Below are 17,281 nucleotides of genomic sequence, written 5' to 3' on the forward strand. Positions count from 1 at the left end.
GATTAAATTTCAATTTCCCTAATTTTGCTCCCAACAAACCGTCCAAGCCCCTACTCTTCTCACGTTGTTTTTCTCTTTTCTCCTTTTCCTTTTTATTGTATTTTTCATCTCTTCTTTCTTTCTTTTTCTCTCTTGAGTTCTTCCTTTTTCTTTTGCGTTGAATCTTGTTGCTACTGTTATTCCTTTTTGCGGGACTTTTGTTGACCTCCGTGTTTGATTACATTTAAGGATAGTGTAAGTTATTTAAGTTATTTTGTTGTGATTTTGGTGTTAATTCGTTCGTTGCGCAAGGGTGAAATTATGAGTTTAATTCTCGTAAAATAGTATGATAAATATTGTGTTAGTTTTCTTGTTATGCGAAAGAGGTGAAAATCAAAACCCTCCAGTAGAGTAGATATAGTTTTTGACGCTATTTCAGAGAAGTAAGTGTTTGAACTTTGTCTTAGGGATTGAAATTTTGATTTAAGGATGTTATTTTGGATGTGTTTTCAATAGTTAATTAGTGTGATTTGATGAATGATTGTAGGACTCATGAGTTTCCAATTGTGTGGTCAATCAAATTTACTATCAGCTGTGTGAAACTAACCTGAAATTTTGACTAAAACTCGAAAATATTGCAAAATAGGGGCTATTTGAAATTGTCCAGCGTTACCTGGCCGTATGACAGACAGTATGTGATTACACAACCAGTGTAGGTAGGATGTATGGACCACATGGGCTAGCTTATTGGGCCGTATAGGCCTTTTTGGTCAATTTTAAGGCTCGATTAAGGGCCGAATAAGGAATTCAAAAATTGGGTCTGTGTGTATTTTGTAGGCATAGAAAAGTGTAAGATTCGGTATGTTTGCTCATGGGTAAGCTCATAAAGCATGTTGAGTAAGTTATGTTATGTTTAAAATGTGATATGGTATGCTCTATAAATATGTATGTTTTGGGTATGCATGCCATACAGTTTATTTATACGCATTGAGGTGGGTTATGTTTTGATGGAGAAAGTGTAATCTTCAGTTTTAACTGCAATTATGGCAATTAAACCGCAATTTTTTTCAAGCATCTTAGCTTCATATTTATGAATGGCATACCGCCACGTATCAGTGTGATTGGATGGATGGAATCTTGTAGTCCTAATTGGTCTGATTGGTTGGATGGAGTTTGTGTGTAGCGAATGGGGGTAGGATATGCTTTGATGGCTCTGATATGTTATATGATATGATAATTTCGATCTGATTATTTGTATATGCAAACTTTATAAGTAAATGCTATATGTGGGCCAAGTCACACACTGGGCGTCAAGCTCACCCGTCTGTTTTGTTTCGTTTTAGGTGATCCTCAAGCTTAGGATTGGACGACGACTCTAGAGCTCGGTTTGCACATTATTGGTTTAGTATGTTTTGGACTAATTTTATGGACTTTTTGGACTTTTAATTTTGTTTGGACATTGTTGTTGGTTTTGGTCTTATTTTTACAAACATGCTATTCATAATCGAAATATTATACAAGATGTCGTAACTAGGAATACACTATGGTTTATAAGACACAATTAAAAAATGATTTTCTGCTGCCAAGTTTTTATTTGAAATCTGATACAATGTTTTTATCACGCAAACGATTAGAGTAAATGGGATCTGTTTTAATAAAGCTAATAAAAAGCGGTTTTCGTCAAAGTACTCATGTGTTTTTCGAAGTAGTTAAGTTATCAATGTGTTATTCAATTATGTTTTTCTTTAAGTTAAAAATGAGTTTTTCACCAAAATTAAGCAACATTGTTCTCACGTACGATGTAACATTCACAATCCGACTGTAACATCTAGGCCGGGTTTGGGGTGTTACACACCATACTTTTACTTATTCACTTTAGTCCCCTTTTCAAGCATTTTATGTATACTTAATTTATTTAGAGTTACACTTCTCATGTCACATAATAATTCACTTTTTTACTTAAATTCTTATAAGTTCTAAATATAATCTCTCTGGATTCTTTCATACTAATATTTTTTTTAAAATCATTTTCTCTACACTTAACATTTTTGAATACTTACCTCTCTTGAGTACTTACCTCTCTTGGCTAAATAGAGTTCTCATGAGTACTTACCTCTCTTGGCTAAATATCACTTATTTTGCTTCACTTATCTTCCTTTCTCATTTTTGTCACTTTTATTTCTTTGTTTATAATATTTTCATTACTTCTCTTTTCTCTTCAAGAACACATCAAGAAAATAATTAAAATCTACACTAGGGATCACTTTCTCATATTTCTACTTCAATTAAACATAAAACTCATAAGAAAACACTTAGATTCTTATGTTATCTCTTTAACCTCTTCACTTTTCTTTTAACTTTCTTCACTTCCAACTCTAAATTTCTTCTCTAGGGTCTTTAGCTTACTTTTCCTCTTAGGTGGCTATGAAAATTCTCAAGATTTTGAGGTGGAATGATGGGATTTAATGAAAAATGACCAATTTATAAAAAAACCAAAATTTCTCTCTTCTTCCTTCTCTTGCACGTTGGAAGCAAATAGAAAAGTATAGAGACATTTTTCCATCTTTCCAAAATAATTATCTAGTTTTGACTTGAATGGAGCGGTGATTAAAGCTCTTGTCAAATATTTGTTTGGAAGGAATCCGAAGCATGTTACACCCATCCCCTACTCCTAATATTATATATAAAAAAATAATTATGATCTATTATAAAATAAATAAAATAAATAAAATATTAATAAAAATCTCAACATCATAATTAACATCCATTGGATCTTATTTACAAATTCCATAATTATCCATTTCCAACAATGACCCTTTTGCCTCTAAAAATCTCTAAAATTCTTCCATTGAGTCGCTGTCCACTTTTGGTAAAATTTACACTCCTTATCCTTCCACTCTTTCTCTCAAATTCAATTTAATCCTTTTATGCTTTAAATTTCACACTTTGACCCTAATACCTTTTAAATCCTTATAATTTAGTCTATACCTCAGATAAATATTTCTTATATATTAGTCTCTTCAACTTCCTCTGATATCCAACTACCTTCTCTACTAACACTGATAAATCAAATTTTATTTATTCTAAAAAACCAACTCATATATTCTCAAATTAACACTTCTTATTAGCAATGGGGTTTTAGGGTTGTTACACAATAATAATCCAATTGCATTTTCACAAGCCAAATGGTTCGATGCCATGAAAGATGAGGTAAAATCTATATAAAAAAACAAAGTATAGGATCTCATCAAATTGCCAAAATGTTCAAAGCGCGTTATATGCAAGCAGATTCTTAAAACTAAGCACAACTCAAATAACAATATCAAACGACATAAAGCTAGACTTGTTAATAAAGGTTATACTCAAAATGATTGTATTGATTATAAAGAGAATTTCTCACTAGTCTCTAGTACTCTTGAAGAATTATTATGGCGTTAGTGGTTTATTGTGATTTAGAGTTAAACTAAATTCATGTGAAAACAACTTTTTGAATGAAGATATTGAGGAAAAAATTATATGTGTCAACATGAAGGTTTCTTAATTGAATTAAAATGTCATATTATGTGTAAGCTTAAAAAGTTAATATATGGGCTTAAACAAACTTCAAGGCAATGATACATTAAGTTCAATGATATCATAAAGTTTTGGTTTTCAAGAAAACGTCATTGATTAATGTATATCAATAGATCAATGGGAAAAAGTTCAATTTCTTAGTTCTTTTAAGTTGATGATACTTTATTTGTTGTAAACGATGAATAACTTTGAAATGAATTATATGGAAAAAGACATCCTATGTGATGGGAATTGAAGTATTCGTGATTGATCACAACCATTTTATTTTTTCTTAGAAAATCAGATCGAAAAAGTTCTAAAGAGATTTAATATACATATTTTTTAGTAAAATTATTCTTATTGCAAAAGGGACAAATTTATTCTTAAGTAATGTTTAAAGAATAATGTAGAATGAAAAAGAATGAAACCAATTTCTTATGCTTCTATTGTGGGTAGTTCATAAAGAATTATAATATCATTATAGGATATCTAAATTGTTGGAAGTGATTAGATTTTCATACATACATTCTACTAGATGTTTTGATAGTTGAATATCCACTTTTGGCTATTTGTTTTTACTTGCTGAATGAGTCATATTATGAAAAATGTTAAACAGTCAACCATTGCATCATCTACAATGGAAGCAAAATTTGTGGCATATTTTGAGGCCACTATTCATGCATTATGGTTGTAAAAATTTATTTTAGACTTGCGGTAATCAACATCATTACCAAGCCATTGAAAATTTATTGTGATAATTTTGCAACAAATTTTTCTCTAAGAATGACAACTACTCTAGAGGTGTAGAACATATGAAATTAAATAATTTTCCATTGAGAATGAAGTTTAAAAACAAAGAATGGTTATAAAACACATTTTGAATTGATTTTATAATTGTAGATCCATTAACTAAAGGCTCACAACCAAAGATATTTAAAGAACATATATATAGAAGGTGTCTTGGTTGTATTTATGAACAATACTTTATAACAATGTGATACTCTAAGCTCAATTATTGTGTTTAATGTATTTTTGTTTACAATAATTGTGTGCACATAATTTACTCAAAATTATTTAAAATAGAAATGTCTTTATAAGATATCGTTGTAACAATGATATTACTTAAGGACCTATTATATTGACTCATAATAATATAATAAAAGTAAGCTTCTGAATTAAACTACTAGCAACCATCATAACTCATATTACAATTCAGGCAATAATGATTAATATTATATTATATTTTGTTTTGTGAGTTTATGTTTTATTACATTAATGCAAAATTTTAACCTATTTTATAGATTCCATTAAAGCTAAAATTAAGTGTACCCATTTAAAGTAATTGTTAACCAATTTAAGGTAATTGGTTTTATTTCCTTTAACAGTAAATTATATCCTATAAATTTATTTGGTTAGTTAATGGACATGGTCAGAGTAAAAGTTGTCCTACATAAATTGATACTTAGGCTGCACACATAAAACTATATAAAAATACATCCTCTATCATTAGGGTTTATGTCAATTTATTATAATATTTTTTCCTCAAATCCAATCAGCAATTTCGTATCAAATAACCTTATATATTTTGATGAAAATCATATTATCATAAATATATTAAAATTATTATTTATGTAACATTAAAATTCCAACTTTTACGTTGGAAAGCAGGCTAGTTAGTCAATCCCGATATGTACGGAACTTATTAATTACTAATCTGAGTACGACAAAAAATCTGCATCAATGGTTATGTTTTATTGCTCGAAGATAAGTTTAGGGAGAAAGAATATATCAGTGAAAACCTTTAGAAGACAGAGTACTTCAAGAAAAGAAAAGAAGGCAAAATCTCAGCAGCACCTGGTCATTTTGCATGGCCTAATCATAAGTAGCATATGGTAATTGCTTCCCTTCATTCGAAGTACTGAATTCCCTTGTGGATGCAGACCTACTGACTTGACTTATTCTGTACGTGTTATCATTGTTCTTCTGATAGTTTTTGGCCCGTGTTTGTGATTTGGGTAAAGGGGGACGGTTTCTGATGTTCTTACTACCATTAGAATAAACATTGGTGTTTGGAGATGTCTTTTGGCCAGAAGAAGCAAATGGAGAGAGCAATAGGGAAGGACTCTCCACCTGGGTCTGCTTTGAACCTGATGAGGTGCTGGTGGTACTACTCCCAGCCTCTTGAACTTGCACATTTGGCTCAGGAGTCTTACTGTCCTGAAACAATCAAAAGTTGGTGTACTATTATTATGGGACAAGAACTACTACTAACATTAAAAGCAGGAACTTAACTCTGTTTAATTTGTTCATCTACTTGCTTAAACATAATAGAAAACTAGAATAGATTTGACAGATGTCTGATTATAACATGCGCATCTCTTTGTTCCAAATTCCTTACCTCCCTACGAACGTTGTCATCTTCGTTTTCTTCACCCACCTCATCCTGTTTCCTCTGTTCACGAAGCGCTCGAGACCGTTGCCTTATATTTGGATTTCTATGCCTATAAAAATGAGAAAAGTGATTAGGTACTGCATGGCAAGCTCTACCTTCGTGGAAAACAAAATGTAACTACACTTGCATTAAGATTGAATTGAATACCACAAATTTTACTTATTGCTATGACCAAATGGAAAAGCCATTTTCCACGCGTCTTAGGAAGTGACAATACTATATAAATCATGACCAAAAACTTGAAATTTCATATTTATCATTGTATTTAACTGTAAGTACTTGGTAATACATGTCAAGGTTGAATGTAGAGTGTTTGTGCAAAGTTTCTTGTGTGCCGTCAGACTTACAAAACGTAGGATCTGGATTTCATTGTGACAAGCAAGAAATCTTGGGGCAGATTAGCATGCAGGCAGTATATTTCTATTACGCTAACATGATTATGCAGATAGAAATATCCTTATTTTGAAATTCTTCATTCATATCTTTTCATGCAAAAACTGTATCTTAGACTTTTAATCTAGTTCTTTCGGAATCCTAGATATGCAAAAGCTTCTTACTTGTCTACTACCAAGTCATGCACCTTGACAGTGCTCTTAAATTCAAGCCAATGATGATGTAGCATCAAATCATGAGCAAAATGATGCAAAAACATATTCACCCTTCTGATTGCGACTCCCCACATTAATTGCCAATTTTTCTCTTGGAAGGCAGAAACATCTGAACATGATTGGTACAAAAAGATTCCTAATCAATCTGTGAAGAAGAAACTTACTTTCTCTGCTCATTGGCTTCATCATCCTTGTTATAAACAACAGGAAGACCAGAAAGGTCGCACGCTAGTGGACTTGTGAGAAAAAACTGCAAATACAAAGTATTTCTTAGCTCAAGGTTAAGAATAAGGTTCGGATGTAATCTGATAATTGCAACAAGAGCTCAAGAACAGCGGCATAATCATACTAAAGAGTAGGACCTTATATGGTCATTACATATACGAGTATAGAAATCCCAACTGACAAAATGGTACAAATAATAAAATAATATGGCAGAATTAATTAGACAACATAATAAAAGGGTAAATGCCAGACAACTAGTTTAAGAGAAAGAAACAGTCAAAGGGGAAGAAAAGGAAAAGTTTATTTGGCGAATGCAAAGTCAATTCATATGTGTTTCTTAAGGCTAAAACACAGAGTGAATACATGAATCATTGGCTCCTTTAACACATCAAACTTGTGTTGAACTTAATCATCAAACTTTGATTAACCATTGATAAATCATTAGCTCTATAAATTTTTTGAATTGGCAATTCTACCATATAAAAGAAGCAGAAAAAGTAATATCATTATTTTCCAACATTGAAAGAAGGAACTTCTGCATACTGAAGACTGATTTCGACAAGTGTTGTTAGTCACAATGCACTGATGGAATGAAACTAACAAAGCTAGATACAATACAAAAATAAAGATGAGTAAAGTTTCAAAGGCCATCCTTTTCATCGGCAGAGAAAGAAAAAGAAAAATAGAATGGTACTAAATAAGTTTCCAATTCATACTTCATTTTGAAGCGCTGAAGATGCAGAACCACGGTATGCAGGATCTAAAGCAAGAAGGGTGCTTAAAAGACCCAAGGAAGACTGAGGAAAGTTCCTGAAAGCATCCGCTAAACTAGGTTTGCATGATTGCGGAGGTCGGAAAGTTGTTGACAGCCTCAACTTTTTCCAATATGCCTCTGATGGAGTACCGCACAACTTGAAAATCTTGTGAAGTTGCTCAACCTGGATGCCCCAAAACAAATTCTAATATGAGAAACTAGTAACACCAAGAATTATACAGATTAGTGAAGAATATTAGAACGCCTTACCTCTGTTCTACCTGGCATGATTGGCCTCCCTGCAAACATCTCACCCAAAAGGCATCCAGCACTCCAAAGATCAATTCCAACTCCATAATCTGTTGAACCTAACAACAGCTCAGGGGCTCTATACCATAGTGTCACAACTCGGCTTGTGAGAGGACATTTCCGGTTTGGAGAAAAATAATTTGCAAGCCCAAAGTCAGCAATCTTTAGCATCCCGCTTTTGTCAATCAGCAAATTTGATCCTTTAATATCCCGATGTAAAATGCCCCTCTCGTGGCAGTGTTGCAAACCCGAAAGCAGCTGATGCATGTAACATTTTATCTGCACCAAGGATTCAAGATAGAAACTGATTGAACTAGTGTCTCCAATTCCTGAAGTCCCAGAAAGAGTAAAGAGGCAAAGAAATCCAACCTGTGGCTCAGTAAGCCTTTCCTCAGGACGAAACATGATTCTTGCCAGATCCGAATGCATGAAGTCAAAAACTAGATAAAGACTATATTGCATTCTTGATGTTGCCAATCCCTCAAGCTTCACTACATTGGGATGATCCAACTTCTGTAATATCATTATCTCTCGTGCCATAAATTTCACACTCTCAGGTTCTGATGTGTCAAAACGGACCTTCTTCAAGGCAACTATCTTTCCAGTTACCTTATCTCGAGCTTTATACACATTGCTGTAGGTACCCTGGCCTATCTATAACCAAACAACATAAAGAAATTTTACATCATTTGCATTTCTTACCATATAAGTTTATAATGTTTTAAGTTGCATCAGTTACTCACGGAATCAAAGACGATAATGATGACCATAATAATAATATAATGAGAGCAACTCAGAAGATCCTAATACAACCAACTTGGCCTTGTCAAGTTGAGATTGTTCAACATTCTCACCAAGGTTGGAGCAGAGAAGGATAGCATCAAAGATAGTAGTGATTGCTTTTTCTTTCCATCACTTTCTTGGCAACCAAATGATGTCAGCCAAGGAATTTCATATTAAACAAAAGGACATACGTTTTCAGATTGTAAACAAGTTATTGAAAATCCAAATTCTACTTATTACAGTTATTTGATAGTCAGCCAGCCATTGTTACCAGAGTAATTAGATGTAACATCAAAGTTCAGACTCAGAGATTTACCTTATCAAGCTTATCATACGACTCGGCACTTTTTGGAACCAAACCAGCCAAAACCTCTTTAGGGATATTGTCAATTAGCCATTTAGGCCATCCGTCAACCATTTCATCTCCAGCAACCAAAACATTTCTCCTTTCAACAGTTTCATTGCTACTCTCTTTTTCTTTACCGGCAACAACACCATCAGCACTACCAAATCCATTAAGCTTTTTTGGCGGTTCGGGCCTATGAACCCGATCTGGATCAGTATACCTCTGACCAGTCGACCTTCTATGAGCGGCAAATGCTCCTTTTCCTTTATACCCATTTTCCATTTTTAGCTTCTCTAAGCCCCTAGGTGGTGATTTCATTGGGTTCTTGCCTTGAACACAACCCATTTCTTTGTTTCAGCAACCAAAAAGGCTTCTCCTTCTTGATGGTTTAATAATGAGAAACAAAGTAGAGAAAAGGCCAAGAAGAAGAGAATAAAAAGGGAAAAGATGACACTTGGAAGAGTTTAAAGAAGGAAAAGAAGGAAATAGAAGAAGAAGAAGGTGACAAAAATGGCCGTCCTAAGCCGGCATTGTTGGAAGTTTGCTGTATGGGTGAAACCAAAAGGATCTCTTCTTTTCTTTTCCTTTTTTTGTTTCATTCGAATATTTCCTTTCGGAATTCCTTTTTGTCTCGCTTTTGCCGCTCATTGAGACAAAAATAGTGAAACTTGAAACCCCCATTCATGGAATTGCCAAATGTATTTATCATAACTGTTTAAGGCGGGAGACAAATAGTTGAAACTTGAAAGCTCAAGTGTTGCTACTGGAATGAGTGAACCAATGCATTTTGCCACCTGGAAGATGCAAGGTCACGTGACAAATTGAACTTAAATGGATCTTGATCATGGAATCTACAGCAAAACTGTCCAATAGGGTTTTGCCATGTCATGTCATGACTATGGGGACCACAGAAAGGGTGCCAACCATCTTATCTGGATGACTTGTCAATCGGCAGCTGCTATAGCTGTTGGGGGAAGGGAGGATACAGATTTCTCTCTCACCTGCACTGCTGCAGCTGTTATTACTACCCTGAGCTCCTCTATAATGTCCAAGCCAAAAGAAATTTATGCTTTGTTGTGCCTCGTCTTTCTCTCCTCCTTTACTTGTTGAAGCTTGTATGCCTCACCTTAACCTTTGCTTGGGGACATTCAGGCCTTGGGCTTCTAGGACAACGACTTTTCTTTCTTCCAGGCACGTCTTTTTTTCCTTTATTTTCTTTTTAATGGTTTTGGGTTCTGAGCATTTTCTTTGTTTTAGCCAAAAATTGAGCACTTGAATTTGTTTGCTTGGTTTATTTAACTTTTAGGGTATCATTTTAAAGCTTTTTCCTTCGGCTGCGTCAAACAAGGGAAAGAATCATATGGGTCCAATCCAAGATTCTTAGGTTAGGTTCTTTATTGGCTTGGCTGAGATATTTGCAGCAGTGTAAAAGGGAGTTCATGATAATAATAGGTTTTGTTGGTTCTAATCAATGAATTAGTGGAACAATAATTAAGGATGATTCTTTATCTCTTCTTTCTTAGTGGAATAGCAGCAACAACAACATCAGCCAGTTCCAAAATATAGAAAATAGAAAATCATCAACATCCAACATCAAAACAACAGAACTTATCCAGTAAGACTCTAAGAACAACAGAGACTATTGCTCCTAGTATAGATAGCTAGCTGAGGGGAGATGCAAATCCTTAGTTGAACAGCCTCCTTAATAGTGCAACAACAGTAGAAGCACTGAAAATAAGTGTGAGCTGTCCTGAATTATTGTTACTTAAAAGTTAAAAAGTAATCATGAAAATGCATGTGATATATTAGTAATGTTTAGGTTGAGTACGTATCTGATTTCCCAAGCGAATTTCCTTGTTGAAAAGCAGTTTGATGGTTTGCTCTTGTTAAAACCAATTCTGGAAATGTCTGGCATTTACATTCCTTGTGTTTCATACCACCCTTGACTCCATCAGAGCCAGATGCTAGAACTTGAGTATTATGAGCTTATATGCATTTCCTGGTGTCAGTTGAAGAAGCTGATATCTGCAGCAAATACCATTTCTATAACTCAAGCTGGTTATTCTATCTTCTTTTGGCGATTATATGTCAGCTCAGGAAGCTTCTGTTACTATCCTAATCCTATAGTCCCTTGTCAAAACTAAGGTGTCTCATATACATTCATACACTTCACTTTTTCCTAAAATAAGGTGTTTCAGTAGGATAGATTTTTAAGGCTCAAGAAGTATATCTGATCTTTATGACAGAATTTGAGGTATCAATGTTTGAATTTGCATTTGTGAGTTAATCAATGCAGGCAAAGAGAAGTCTGAGTGACAGTAACCTAACCCTGGGCTAACCTTATTGGATAGACATCAACAAGTAAAGGATTCAACCTTGATCTTTACCTTATAATCTTCTACATGCAACATGAATTATGGAATATTGAGCTATTCGAGAAACTTAATTTGGTGAACTTTTTATATTGTTTTACCACTATGTTAGAATTTTGCTTGTTACTGCAGCAAGCTGAGTTACTTAAGATGTGTAATTATCAACCATGGGAAGATGATTCACCTTCAAGTGAAGATCATGAACCAAGGACCAGAAATGTCACAAACACTGTGGCAACTGGATGGCATCCATGGGAAACCAGAATAGCAATGTTAGAGGCACGGATAGCAAGGATTGAGGTTCGACTTGACGGTCTTGAAACAAGGATGTTTTATCAGCAGAAGGCACTGCGGATCATATCTTTGCTGTTTTTGGTTACTCTTGCATATGCCATATGGAAATGAATGTGAGGGATGATAAAACTGTTGAAGCTGTAATGTTGTACAGCTCTACTTAGATGTGGACTTAGCTCGCCATCTCATGTGACGCGATTTTTGCACTGCAGAAGTCAAACAGAAGCTAACAAGGAGGAAACAAGCTACTTAAATTTTGTCAACTTGTTGTTCTTTGTCTGTCTACAGATGATTGTCACAACCATGTTTTGTTGGTCTTTATGATATATCATCACTATGATTTTCCAATTTTTCTCCTTTTTCCATTTTCTAGTATGAAATCCTTTTTGTCAAAACAATTATTTAAGCAATTGTTAGAATATATGTTCATCACATATATATTGTAAGAATAATTACATATTATTATTTACTATCATAAAAGATTAGCCCAAATTAAAACTAATCCAATTTGGTTGTATTAAGATTTAGCTATTAAATAAAGTATGTGTCAAGATCTTAGTAACTAATTTCTAATTGATGATATGTTTATTAGAAATTAGAGTTAGTGCAAAAGCTATATATATTAAGGTTATAGTCTCCAAATTACACATATACGTAACTTTTCTAATATATCATCTTTAGAAAACAGAAAGTCATATTCTTTTAATTACTTGTGTGCTAATTTGGAATATCAAAACGACAAGATCGAAGATTCCAAGAAATCAATAAATTCAAATATGTTTTCGCATTTTTGTTCTTGATGATTTGACATGATAGATCCTGGTTAATAAAATTTTATATTAGATTTTATTTTCGGTTCTGACAAGTGGCATCTGAGCCTCATCATGTCAAATCATTGAAAAAGAATTGATTTTTTTATGTTTTTTTTTTTGAATTAATTTGTTCTGAATTTGGTGTTTTGATCATACATGATACACCTAATAAATCTTTTAGATTTAAAACTTTTAGGGTTTTAAAGCAATATAAATTGACTGATTTCTGCCGTGTTTATTGGTATTATAGATGAATGCTTTTTAAGTGAAAGATGATGGTGGTGGATTTAGGTTTAAGTTAGTGCATCAGTTTGTTTTATATGGATGTATTTATGCGATATAAATCTTATAATTTTATTATGTGTTAAAAAAAGTTGGAAGAATGCGCTTATCAAGTCAATCACCATTGATTTATATGCGATTAAGGAATATTTTATTTGGTTTGATCTCTCGTTGGATAGAGAAAACAAAAGCAATTATCTTTAAATTTTAAAATTTTCCATCAGTTACTTTGTAAATTCTCTAATAGTTGATTTTTTTTCACACAAATGCTCTGCAAATTTGGCAGCATTCGAATTGATATGAGATTTTCGCACAATTGCTTTAGTTCATAAGAATTGCTTTGGGATTTAGTGCATTGTTGGAGGGATTCAATATAGGTGAAGGCAGTGATATTGCTTTGGCTTTTTTTTTTTTTAAATATATATGGTCGTAGTATTTTAAGGATGAATTTAGGTTATTTTTATGAGTATTTGATTTTGACCTATTATGATTTCAAATATTTAGTTAAATTATAATATTTTACCAAATTAGTTTAATGGATATTCGTTGAAGTTGTTAATTTTCTGCTATGAATATTTATTCAGTTTTTGGATGTTTTGATATAAACTCATGTTAATTATGATATATGAATTTGGTTTTAAGTTTGGTTCAATTTAATGGTTGCTTATAATTTGTCAAAGATTAAGGTATTTAATTTCTCATTCAGCAATGAGACAATTTTATTTTGAATTATTGTTATGAACAATTTAAATTTGAATATGGGTATGTTTATATATTTTTAAAATAACTTAATTGAAATAATAAGTTGTCAAAGTAATATTTGTTATTGAAATTATTTTGTTTTAAAATATAAAATGTTGTGTGCACGTAACTTAAGTTACGTTAATATTGATCGACCCAAAGGAAGGTTAATATTTTACTAAATTACATGTGCAACTGTGCTAATAAACATGTGACAATTAATCAGTTTTACATGTGAGCAATAAATCGACCCAATGGAAGATTTATTGTTCAACATGTTTTTATTGTCAGTTTTTTTATTACTACAATAAGATATCACTTACAAGTTAATATTTTTGTCCGAAGATGAAATATTAATGGAGTGTTTGATATCTTGAGATGAGATTTACCTTTATTCAAATTATTTTGGTTTAAATTTGAAATATTTTGAAACAAATAAATTCATATTTTGGCTTTGAGTTTTGATTAAGGATGGCTAATATTTTAAATAGATTAGTTGAAACAAAATACTACCAAAGTGATTTATTTTATGTACATTTGTTTATTTAAAATATCAAGATGATTATATGTTTTTGTGATTCATGCCATTATTAATTGACCCAAAGGTAAGTTAATATTTAAAAGAATTTCAACATCTGTGGTGATAAATGTGTGACAATTATAAGGTATTTTATGTGAGCAATAAGTTAGTCTAAAGATTGATTCATTGTTTGGCCTAATAATTTATTGTCAATGTTTGATTGCTACAATAAGAGTATTGTTATTGTTAATATTACTGTCCAAAGACTTGATATTATTGTTGTGTTTGGTATCTTGAGATGAGATTAGCCACTATTTTGAATTTATTGTTTACTTATGAATATTGATGTGAACTTGTTTTTATCTATTTTGTTCTATATTCGGCTAGTTCATCTTCTGTTATCACAATATCCGCTAATATAAATTCTATACTTATGCTTAATGGGACTAATTTCAATGAATAGAAAATGCAGTACTTCTGGTGCTTGGCTTTAGGGACATAGACCTTACACTAAAGGAAGAACAACCCACACCTCTCACTGTAGCAAACACCCTTGATGCTAAAAGGAATTTTGAGAGGTGAGATTGTTCAAACTGCATGAGTCTAATGATCATTCACATAGCAGTCCAAAAGCCTTTAGGGACATAGAATTTGAAGAAATTACTCAGGTCAAGGGTTCCCTTAACGAAATTGAGAAATGTTTTGCAAAAAACTATAAGGTTGAGATGACATCACTTCTGACTTCTTTGATGTCTATGAAGTATAAGGGTCAAGGAAACATGAGAGAGTATATTATGGAGATGTTTCATGTTGCTTCAAGACTTAAGGCACTTAAGATCGAGCTTTCTGAGGAATTGCTTATTCTTATGGTTTTGGTATCACTTCCTGTAGAGTTTAACCAATTTAAAATTAGTTACAACTATCAAAAGGAGAAATGAACTCTAAATGAGCTCATTTCTCATTGTGTGCAAGAGAAAGAAATGTTGAAACATGATAAGTCTGAAAGTGCACATTTGGCTAGTGCCTCTAAAGACAACAACTTACATTCTAAATAGAGTACCCAGTAAAACAGTTGCAAAAACACCTTATGAGCTTTGGACAGGTCAAAAGCCTAGTTTAAAGCACTTTCAAATTTGGGATGTCCAGTTAAGGCAAGGCCTTGGCCACGTGGAAAGAAATTGGACTCCAAAATAGTGAGCAGCTACTTTACTAGTTCTTCTGAGTGATCTAGGGGATACAAGTTTTATGATCGCACTATTAGGAATATTTTTGAGACGGGAACTCTAACCTTTTTTGAGGATGTTGAGTTTGGAGGGAGAAATAAGGTTAGAGACATAGCTTTTGAGGAGGAATTTGATTTTAACTTAGTTCTTGCTGTCACTTTTGACGATGTTTAAGTTCTCATACCTACCATTGATCAAGAAGTAAATCCAGAACCTCAACAAGACAATATTTGAACAACTCCTTATTCAAGATGAAGTAATTATTCCAGAAGAACAAACTCAACAACCTCAAGAACAAGTGTCATTAAAGATGTCCATGAAAGAGAGAAGAAATGTTATTTCAGATGATTATATTGTATTTCTCTAAGGATATGAGAATGACAATAGGATGATGGAAGATGGTCCAATCAACTTTCGTTAGACCATGAAAAATTCTAATTCTAAGTCTATGCAAGGCAATAAAGTTTGGGAACTTGTCCCATTACCTGAAGGTGCAAAATCAATTGGTTGTAAATGGATATTTAAAACCAAGAGGGATGCAAGTGGTAATGTAGAGAGGTATAAGGTGCATCTTGTAGCTAAAGGATATTATCAGAAAGAAGGATTTGATTTTACAGATACTTTCTCTTGAGTTTCATCGAAAGACTCTTTCAAGACAATCATGGTGCTTGTTGCTCATTTTGATCTTGAGTTACATTAGATGGATGTTAAGACCGTGTTTTTCAATGGCGACAATAAAGAAACAATTTATATGGTACAACCAGAAAATTTTGGGTCAGGAGACCCAAAGAATATGGTTGCAAATTAACAAAATTCAATTATGGACTCAAACAAACTTCTCGTCAATGGTACTACAATTTTCATCAAGTAATTGTCTCATTTGATTTTGAGATGATTATTGTTGATGATTATGTATACAAAAAATTCAGTGAGAATAATTATATATTCTTAGTTTTATATGTCAAAAACATTTTTCTTATCACTAATGATATCGGCTTATTGCACGGAATCAAGAGGTTTTTTTTATCTAAGCATTTTGAGATAAAAGATCTTAAGAACGCCTCTTTTGTTTTAGGAATTCAGATACATTGAGACTGATCTAGAAGTATTTTTGGATTGTCACAAAAGAGCTATATCAATAAACCATCCCTAAAGTTCATTGTACAACACATCTCAATCTCCATATAAATGCTCCATGACCATCTGTTTAGCCCACCATGCTTTCTTGTACGACACTCTGTACTGAAACTGGCCTTGCATGTCGACAATGAGGGCTAATACAATAATGGTTGGCATGTCTTTCACCAGCGGCATGATGCAGTTATAGATTGTTTTCCCATCAAGTTTGTGATGGTCTTGCATCATACGTGTAGCAGTCATGTATGTGGCCGTTCAAAATTTTTGATTTTCCCACAGTTGCGACCTCTAGATAAATGCAGCTCGTACCTATCAGTTGCACCCATTTGAAGACCTCCAACACTCCCCAACATATAATGTCGATGTAGATTTAATGACTTTGTAGTCAACTCACACATTCATGCTATACCGCTTGATGGCAAATACGCAATCCTCTTTGTATGCGAATTGTTGGCCTATGTACAACTATTTCAATTCAGAATTTGCCACCAATAGGTGAGAAGGTATTATATTTGGGTATTCAGGGAACTCAGATGCATGTCTTGTTGGATCGGCGGCACCCCTACGGCGCAGCGAAAAAAAATAAAATCGACGACCCTAACCATGGATCCATGTGTGAGAAACGAATCGGGGTGATCAAGGTTACGAAATTACCTAATGTTTATTCAGAGTAGACAGCAACACCTCAACAACGAGTAGTCTGATCTGCTGTCGAACCAAGCCGTAATCTATCGTGATCCCGGCCTCTACGTAATCCACCCAGTTGACTACGAACGGAAGGAATCCCCAAAACAATTTTGAGAGTTATTTTTCTTTGATGGCTGCTAGGCTCAAACAAAGAAAAACGGGATTATATATATATCCTTTTGTTTTAGGGTTTTTAGGAATTAAA

General features: G+C 33.2%; 1 protein-coding gene and 1 long non-coding RNA gene across 2 annotated transcripts; one reads left to right on the forward strand and one right to left on the reverse strand.

The window, feature by feature from the left end:
• Window positions 1-5,264: 5,264 nt before the first annotated feature.
• On the reverse strand, window positions 5,265-9,614 carry LOC105774299 (probable serine/threonine-protein kinase At1g54610). The gene is made up of 7 exons (XM_012596745.2): window positions 8,979-9,614; window positions 8,249-8,533; window positions 7,841-8,158; window positions 7,533-7,754; window positions 6,756-6,841; window positions 5,930-6,032; window positions 5,265-5,748 (listed from the first exon to the last, which is right to left on the reverse strand). Exons 1-7 carry the CDS (start codon window positions 9,351-9,353, stop codon window positions 5,404-5,406), a joined length of 1,734 nt encoding a protein of 577 aa, XP_012452199.1. The 5' UTR covers window positions 9,354-9,614; the 3' UTR covers window positions 5,265-5,403.
• Window positions 9,612-12,108, forward strand: LOC105774300 (uncharacterized). The gene is made up of 2 exons (XR_008197125.1): window positions 9,612-10,203; window positions 11,517-12,108. It is a non-coding gene; the product is annotated as an uncharacterized LOC105774300 (long non-coding RNA).
• Window positions 12,109-17,281: the final 5,173 nt, after the last annotated feature.

Source organism: Gossypium raimondii, chromosome 6, assembly GCF_025698545.1.
Source record: "Gossypium raimondii isolate GPD5lz chromosome 6, ASM2569854v1, whole genome shotgun sequence".
NCBI classification, from domain to species: domain Eukaryota; kingdom Viridiplantae; phylum Streptophyta; class Magnoliopsida; order Malvales; family Malvaceae; genus Gossypium; species Gossypium raimondii.

Coding starts and splice junctions, on each gene's coding strand:
- LOC105774299 (XM_012596745.2), bottom strand. CDS start 9,353: ATGGGTTGTGTTCAAGGCAAGAACCCAATGAAATCACCACCTAGGGGC. Junction 8,534..8,978: donor CGTATGATAAGCTTGATAAG/GTAAATCTCTGA, acceptor GTTTGGTTATAG/ATAGGCCAGGGTACCTACAG. Junction 5,749..5,929: donor ATGACAACGTTCGTAGGGAG/GTAAGGAATTTG, acceptor TGATTGTTTCAG/GACAGTAAGACTCCTGAGCC.